This window comes from Syzygium oleosum, unplaced genomic scaffold (genome assembly GCF_021117445.2).
Source record: "Syzygium oleosum isolate NSW1041296 unplaced genomic scaffold, Sole_v2.1 Sole_v2.16, whole genome shotgun sequence".
Taxonomy (NCBI): domain Eukaryota; kingdom Viridiplantae; phylum Streptophyta; class Magnoliopsida; order Myrtales; family Myrtaceae; genus Syzygium; species Syzygium oleosum.
In genome coordinates this window covers 1,261,095-1,269,629 of record NW_026607500.1, presented here as the reverse complement: position 1 = coordinate 1,269,629, position 8,535 = coordinate 1,261,095, and the positions used below count along the sequence as shown (strand labels likewise).

The 8,535-nt window shown below is 39.7% G+C and overlaps 1 protein-coding gene across 1 annotated transcript; it reads left to right on the top strand.

The window, feature by feature from the left end:
* The first annotated feature begins 463 nt into the window (after nucleotides 1–463).
* On the top strand, nucleotides 464–8,321 carry LOC115686931 (protein APEM9). The gene is made up of 6 exons (XM_030612357.2): nucleotides 464–853; nucleotides 945–1,121; nucleotides 1,937–2,014; nucleotides 4,007–4,289; nucleotides 6,010–6,362; nucleotides 8,183–8,321. Exons 1-6 carry the CDS (start codon nucleotides 783–785, stop codon nucleotides 8,307–8,309), a joined length of 1,089 nt encoding a protein of 362 aa, XP_030468217.1. The 5' UTR covers nucleotides 464–782; the 3' UTR covers nucleotides 8,310–8,321.
* Nucleotides 8,322–8,535: the final 214 nt, after the last annotated feature.

Below are 8,535 nucleotides of genomic sequence, written 5' to 3'. Positions count from 1 at the left end.
TAGCAAATAATAAACATAGTAATATATGAAAATATTCGGCTTTATTACTGTGATTCACCAAACAGTAAATAGGATATAACAAATCCTTTGGATCTTATATCCTATCTTATCCAATCCTATCTTGACTAGAAATCCGGATGACTAAACGCAGCCGGATTTAATATCCTATCTTATTAGGGGTCTCATGTGTGGAAGCCACAAAATCAATGGTTTTAACCAATCCGATCTAGTGAATTTCGATAAAAGCGTGCCATAACCTTTTTACTAGCACAATTTTGGTGTTCTATCACTTTGAGTGATATCGACAATTTTCTTTACTGGAAAATTTCATGTGGCATTTTACAACACTTGTGGTGAAATTTTTTTAAAAAATTATGAGTCATAGTGATCGATTTATGAATTCCCTTCGAAATGAGCATAGAAAAATGACTCCCTCTTCTACTTCTCATCCTTCGCGCGGCTCACCGTCTCGTCCCCCAAGATTACGTCTCGGCCGGAGCCCCGCCCTTTATCGGCCACACCTCGCCGCCTCCCGCCACCGGGCACCGACTGAAACTCGCGTGCTCGTCGGCGGACGCCGGTGACGCGGCCAGGTTCCGTCTCTCCACATCTCTCTCGCTCGCTGCCTCGGCCCCCACCATTCCTCGACTCTTTCTCGGTACGTCGCCGCCGCCTTAACCCGCTCTTCCGACTGCCGGGACGACCAACTTCGGCTCTCGGCCGCTCCTTCGTGGGAAAGCGGGCATCAGCGGTTGCCTCGAGAAGGTACACAGTGGGAGACTATGGAGGCAGCGGGAAGGGTGGGGACTTCGTCGGAACCTACTATCTGGGGAGACATCGACATCTGCGAGAGGTAAGAGGGGTTCCATGGATTTCTCTTGGTCGTCGTTTCTTGTGATTTCGTCTTGCTCATGTTTCTTTCTCTCTTTTTCTGGAATTCGCAGTTACCTGGTGTGCTCTATGTACGAGGAGGCGGCTTCGTTGGCCTCCTCTGTTCTGGAGCGTCTCTGTCGGAACAAGAGTGATCTCCTTGGAGAATCAGGAGACGGTCTTTCGCAGCTGCATGACATGATGGAATCGGCTGGGATGGTGTTAGTGCAGTCTTTGAAAGAAATGGGGAGGTCCCGTTTTTTTTTTTTTTGCTTGATTTCATTGATTTGTTATGAGTTTCCATCTGATGAGTGGGTACCTGTGCTCTTTACATGTTCTCTTAGTTTGATTAATACATGCATTTTGCAGCCTTCCCTGTGTAGTTCATATCATGGGGATTTCGTATCTCACGCCATTGACAAAACTTTCTTATAATCTTTAGAAGCATATTGTCTTTCTTCAGTGTTTAGTTTAAAAGCCTGTGCATCAACCTGCTCATGAGAAGATGTTTCGGGTATCTAACTGTGAAGCATGTCGATACATCAGTAGATCTTAATAACAATGCGGGTCTTGTTAGCAAGTGCCCCAAGGGCACTTGTTAACTATACTTAATTTGAAAATTTTCAATTACAAAGCACTGATCGTGCAAAACATGAGGGCATGTAGTGCATTGGAAAGTGTAAAGTTTCCTTAATCAGTTGCCACTCGTTAACACAATCCTTACAATATTAACAAGATGGACCTGGTCTGAACCGTCTGTTGAGATTTTTAGTCCCCCTATTTTAGGTTATAACTTCTTGAAGGAACCACCAAGGCACATGGCCTGGTGGAAGGGGGAGGGGAGGTGAGGGTGTTAGGAACAAGTTCTGAGTTTGATTGTGGACGAATGTGCTCTGGACCCACAGAGCACTTCAACTAGCAAAAAAGATCTTTAAGGAAGCTTCATGGTGGAGAATTTATTGAGTGCACAATAAATAAAATGACTTATATATGCAAATTTTCATGCTCGCTTTAGTTTTAGGGGGAAAGTTAAAACTGTATGGTAACTGGTAGTATTTTCTTGCAGGACTGCAGAAATTCTGCATAAGCTAACGGAATTGTTCAGTTCTGTTGCTGCCATCCCCGTTGAAGTTCTCCAAATTGGGTAATTTGGTGTCTTCTTGCATTATCGCGTTTTCAATTCTACATGTTGAATAATGCCTTTTCGTGGAATGGTTTCCATATAAATGTTGATGCTTTCCTGACCCTTTTGAAGAGCAAAAGTGCAAAAGAAAGAATAGATCATTGGTTAAATATATTTAGTGTTTGCATCCAATTGAAGTCCTTATTGAAGCTAGTGAGCAACATTTCTCAACCTTTATTTCTCTACCATTGGTGAAGGTACATTTCTCAACCTTCATCAATATGAGGCTGATTTATGCTCATCTTATTTTGGTTATGGGGCTAAACAAGATAGTGTTAAGATGTCTGATTCTCTAAGGCATCCAATTATATGCTATGTTTTGCCTTTTGGAATTTGTGTTCCTTATTTTTGAAAAGAAAATATCTGGAGTTTTGCGTTCTTCATTGTTCTTGTTTATTTTTCCTTTCTTTTTGTATGTTAATTTCTCTGTCTTTGGTGATGACCCCAGACAAGCAACTGGGCTATTTGCCTTGCAGTGGTTTTGCTTCAATGTTTTACATGACTGTGTTAGATCCATATTTGGCCTGCTCCATTTACCAATTATTATAAATGAAACACAAAGATCTCAAGAGGATTTAGGTAGATTGTGTATGACGTTGATGGGTTTATCGCATTTGTGCCTTAAGGCTTAAACCAAGAGATACATGTGATTCAGGCCTTTAAGTTTGTTTGGTTGTTATATCTTCCAAAAACATCTCACAACCTTTAAGGGCATATTCTCCGGGCTAAACAAAGGATTTCACATAACCCACCCCAAACTTTCCCTTACACGGACTTTGCACCCTTTAGTTTCAAAATTATCCACTTTGCACTGTGAGGTTCTAAGAAAGCCTGCAGTCACTACGCCTTGGTCTCTAATGTTATAGGAAATTGTTGGCAAATGTATAGGAATTAGAAGGTGTGAAGTGTAGGCTTTGAAACTAGAGGATGCAAAATGCTAATAAGGATAAACCTGAGGACTTTTTTTTTTTTTTTTTGTAATTGCTTATCATTTGTGCAAAATTGACTATAAGTTGATATATTCGGAAGAGTTGTAGAAAAGCATTACAGTATATTGACATTGCTTTAATTAAGTACCTTGAAGTTTGTATATACTCTTAACTGCTGACAACTTGACATGGGTTTAGGAATGTAGCTCACCTAGATTGACCAAAACCCATTGAATAATATACTTAAATTTCCAAAACAATGAATTATATCACAGTGTTAGTTATCGTGTGTTTGTATTTGTTTTGTAGAAGCAAAAAGTATTTTTTTTATTACATTTTGCCAATATTTAGAATTTTGTTCAAATTTCCAATATATGAAAAAGCTCTATGTGAAGTCATGTGTCAACATCAGTATGTTGTTAAAGTTTCAGGTATTTTGGGTTTTAAAAAAGTCAAAGTGCTTGAGCCATGAGATTTAAAAAAAGTAAAAGGCAAGAGTCAGTTCAATCCTTAGTCATTATGAACTTCGAAATGACAACTTCGAAAATGCTGTTCACTCAAATGAGAGAGAGAGAGAGAGAGAGAGCCTTGTGTCTTTTGTTGACATGATCTGTATAGAGGTGGATAGAAGTAAAATAGGAAGACTTGACAAGTGCAGTACTGGAATATGTTGATTTAAGTTGTACATATCATGTATTGATTTGGTGTATGCTACAAACAATGCTTTTTAAGATGTGGTAACAGCCCTACCCACTTCCACCACACCCATAATGCAACTTGATGATATAGTTTTATTGGTAGTCAATGTCATCTCATGCACTATACATGCCTTAACTTTATTGCAGAGTAAGACCTATGTTATGCTTGGTCCGTATTGTCTACTTTTTACCAATTGTTGGTGTGATATCAGTATACATCCTTTAGTCTCTAAGAAGAGCATCTTTGGTTAGCATGTTGAATGCAGGTTAGATGACCTCTTTTACAAACAACATGAACTTCGCTTACTGGTGCAGTTTCCTATCAGGGCCTGTTTGCAGATTTCGGAAGGTTCTCCAGGGGTTCGAAAAGTTCTAGAGGAGTTCCTCAGCAACTGGAACTATGTGGATGAGAAATATTACAGTCCTGTCAATGCAGAGGCAAATGTTAATTGCACAGAAATTTGTGATGGACATTTTGTTTTGGGAGTTGATAAATATTTGGGAGTTGTTGACATTTATGCGCTGACTTTACTGGCTAGAATATTGGGTGAATTTGAACCGGCCATAAGTTGGGTTGAGAAAGCTGCATTGCCTAAGGATAAGAGGCAGGTAAGAGAGATTTTGCAACCATACTTTTTGAGAACCATTCATTTATGGAATTTATGAGATCATTGATAATTGTTCAACATGCTTGCAATTTGATGATAAGTGAGCCTGGAGTATGCAATTTGCTTCCCATGTTTTCTTAACTTATGTGATTGCTGAAATCACTGCCAAGAAATAGTGAAATAGGTGGAATTGACTGCTTTATAGATTGTTTTGAGATACATTTTTAGGTATCATCCAAATTAATGGAAAAGGTACATGTTAATAGAAATATATGAGGTTCCTTACCCAAAAAAAAAAAAATAGAAATATATGAGGTTTTTTTTCCTGGCTTACTATTCTCACCCACCCAGCTCCTTACATGGTCATGACTACCGTATTGCAGGTTGAGTTTGGGCCATTTTTCATTATTTCTTGCTGTTATGATGATGGGGCAATAATGTGCTCGACGTTAATATGGATGTTAAAGTGGAACAAGGTCCACTTTTTCCTCTAATGTGGCAAAAGGGACTTAGAGTATAGTGCATGAGGGGAACATTATTCTATGAGTGGGTCTGGTTTCTCCTGTATCGGTTTTGCCTTAACTAACATTGGTGGCCTTCTGACTTTAATCTCAATCTGTCTTATGACATTCAGATGTATCAAGTGTTATGGAATAATGGCATTTAACTGGGCTTTTCTTGTCTGATACAGATCCCATGCCACCCTCTATCTCTCTGTCTCTCTGTCTCTGTCTCTCTCTTGCATGCACGCGCGCGCACACACACACAACACAACACACACACAGACAAGAGCACACAATCTTAAAAATTTAGCCCCATTGTTACTTCTTAAGTTGTTTGCAAAAATTATCTATATTGACGATGCAAAAGCATGGGGGTCAACTTGATTTTGGACCTGACCCTGTAGGTCTGCCTAACTACTTGGACACAGTTCATACTCGGGTGAACCTAGGTCCTGTCCTGATTTAGGTACTTACAGCCCAGTGGACCTTCTAGTGCGTTTCTTATCGTGCATTGATTGGTATATAGAATTTTGTACTGATAAATTGGTGTTTATACTTGTGATGTTGGAGCAAATGTTTAGGTATATTTGGGATACTGCTTGCCAGTTATTGAATCAAATAAAAAGAAGAAAAAGAAACTCTGTTGGATATACTCCGAACTCTTTTTACTTAAGATGTTCCAGGTTCTAGGTTGTAGGCCGGTTTCTGATGTTAAAGGTGGTAGCCGGTCTCTACGGGGTTGAACTTAGGGCATGGATATCTTATCCTTAATACACTTGCAAGGAATTTATCATGTGTCCTGGGGTATTTAAGATGCATTCTCTGGTTAGGCTATCCAGAAAGTAGGCTCCTCGTTTTACTGTTAATTTTCATTTTAGCAGTGATATAGATTTCATTAATCATCTCGTTCCCATTTGATGTATAGTATCTGAATAATTGATTGTAGGGTGATTCTAATATCACAGATGCTTACAAACTGTTTAGCATCTTTGCCATAAGACTATAGAGCATCAGCCGACTTGCCTTGTTTCTCAGTTTAATGTGTAAAGTATTGCATTGTTTGGCTACTAAAATCATTTCTGTGATGGCTTTCAATCAAAGAATGATGCTTCACTTTTGCACGAACTTGATTGAAATGAATTTTGGTTTAATAACACATGGTACTGTCCTTGATGCAGAGAATGTTAACAGTTTGTCATTTCAACTTGCAATTGGTAGGACTTGCTCAGAAGGTTGCATTCGCTATATGCTATCAAGGCCACTAGCTTATCACAAGATCCCCTGTCACATATGCTAAATGAGCATGAAGTTCCTTTAATAGGAGAAGCGAATGCATCGGAAGAATTTATTAGATCCGTAGGACAGAAAAGCATGCCAAACAGAGAACATGATCGGAAACTAGCAATTCTGAAGTTGTATGGACAAGGCAAGCCATGTTTCTGGTTGTTTCAGTCAATCAACGTGAGATTTGGCAATTTTCGGTTAGTCCTATCTAATGGGAAGATCTTGCTGGGATGCCTGATGCTGCTCGCATATTTCATTGTGCGAAGAGAGCGATCTGCCTTGAATAGGTAACTTGTCTTGGCTCTAATGCATTTTCGTGGTACCACTGCCTATTTAAACTTGGTGATTTGCTGAGCCATCACAGAACGTATTTATGCATAACTAGGAAATACCAGTTCCTTGTGAAGTTAATGGCGCCATAAATACCTCTGTCTAGGGGTGACCTGACCGGTGGGAGCCTGTAGGTTCCAGGTTCCAAAGTATGTAGGGTAGATTCCAGGTTCCAAAAACTGGGGAACCTGTTTTGATGGGTGGGTTCTAGGTTATAGGTAGGTGAAAACTGGAACCTGGAACCTTAAACTTTAAACAAATTTTTTGTGTTTTTTCTTGGTCTATGTCTTTGTGTGATCCCGCGATGTTCAATGGCATTAGATGATGAGTGTATAATCTGGAATCACTAATTTGAGCTTTCATTTTATGACTTATTAATGTTTCATATTTTTCGTGTGTTTAAATATAAGTTGTGGTCAGTGTATCGTAGCAGCGAGTAATGGTCATTAAAGGTGATGATTCACTGCAATTGTTCAATTAATAATACAGTTGGAATTTGGGTGAACCTTGGAACTGACCCTGGAACCTATAACAGGATAGGTTCCAAGTTTCAAAGTATGTAGGGTAGGTTTTAGGTTCCAAAAAATGAGGAACCTATTCCCATGGGTAGGTCCCCGGTTCCAGGTGGAACACATACGAAATCCATAACCGCTCACCCCTATCTCTGTCCTGCATCAATATTGGCTATTATGGATCTTTGCATGCGGTTGCGGAATTGGTGGTCTCCTATGAGTTGGACCTTAGGCATGGATATATCTCCTAAAATAATTCTCTGTGTCATGTTCTGGAATTTAGGTATCATCAGCAGTGGGACCACCTTTAATATTTTTGAATTTATTCTCAAGTTTTACGGGTGTCCTACAGAGGTTATGCAAACATGCTTGTAAATCAATTCACTTCCGACGTGCTAGTTAAAAGTAAACCACGGTCAGGTTGGCTTTTGGGTTCTGTATGTGTACGATGGAGTGTATGCTGCTCTATAAACTTATAAGATCCAGAAACTATGAAACAAACTGGCATTTGGTTTCTCAAGAATCAGCTTTTTTCCTCCCAAATTGCAAGAGATATAGTGCAAGGGGTACAATTTAAGTCACCAAAACAGCTTCTTTGGAAAATCAGTGGTAAGGCTGCATGTATCAACCCCACCACATACCCACACTGTGTGGGGAGGCTTGTGGCGTTGAATGCCCTTTGTCTGCTGGACCTGTCAGCTTTCATTCCCAACTCAGACATGCTGTCTGACTGTGGTCTCTGAAAACGAACTTCACCCTGCCAATTGTAAGAATCAGAAGTACAAGGAATTTTTTTTTTTTTCAAAAACAGCTGTTAGTGATTGATGATGCAATAGTTAATTGATTGGTCTTAATACTGCAGTTGCAAATGATCTTTAATTTTTTTCCACCTTGTTTACCAACAGCTGGTTGCTGACTAAAACTGTTGTAACTGGGTTTATGTGAGCCACAGATGTTATTTGCGTTCTTTTGGTGGAATCAGTTGAATGCTCTAAACCACTTTAAGTTTGTAAAGAATTTTAGCCTGGATAAGCCACATATTCTGAACCGTGTTACATGGGTTGTTTTTGGGAACTCATTTTCTAATTTTGGTGTAAACTTGGATGTTGTAGAGAGAGAGAGAGAGAGAGAGAGAGAGAGAGAGAGAGGGATTCATTTCTAGAAAGTGGCCTCCAGTGTTTTTATTGAACTGCTTGTTAGGGAAGTGTTTTTTGAGACAAACTAATCGTTATTCTGATGCTTCGTCAGATTCTCTCGCATTTCAGGTACATCAAGAGACAGGCTTTGGCGCTGAAGAATGCTTTGGTAGATTTTTGGCAGCTTGCATTTTCTTACCAGGTGAACCCTTTAGCGGCTGTTCAACCCCCTGCTTCCATGCCTGCCCGGCCCTAAGAAGTGTTATCCTGGACCGACTGGAGGCAATCTGATGCAAGGAGGAGGTCTCTTCTCTTATATTACCAGGATGCTTTCCCCTTCCCCAGGAGACTAATGTTTGTGACAACTCTAATGCAAAGAGATTTCACGCCTCCTTTTTAACAAACTTTCTGTTTAGACAATTACAGCAGATGTCGCTTAGATAGAGAATTGTTGCCTTTCCTTGTACTTCTTTGTCAATGGG

Excerpts from the sequence above, each read along its gene's own strand:
- LOC115686931 (XM_030612357.2), top strand. The coding sequence starts at position 783 with ATGGAGGCAGCGGGAAGGGTGGGGACTTCGTCGGAACCTACTATCTGG. Across the intron at positions 2,015-4,006 it reads GTTGAAGTTCTCCAAATTGG|GGCCTGTTTGCAGATTTCGG; the intron begins GTAATTTGGTGT and ends GTTTCCTATCAG. Across the intron at positions 6,363-8,182 it reads GAGCGATCTGCCTTGAATAG|GTACATCAAGAGACAGGCTT; the intron begins GTAACTTGTCTT and ends CTCGCATTTCAG.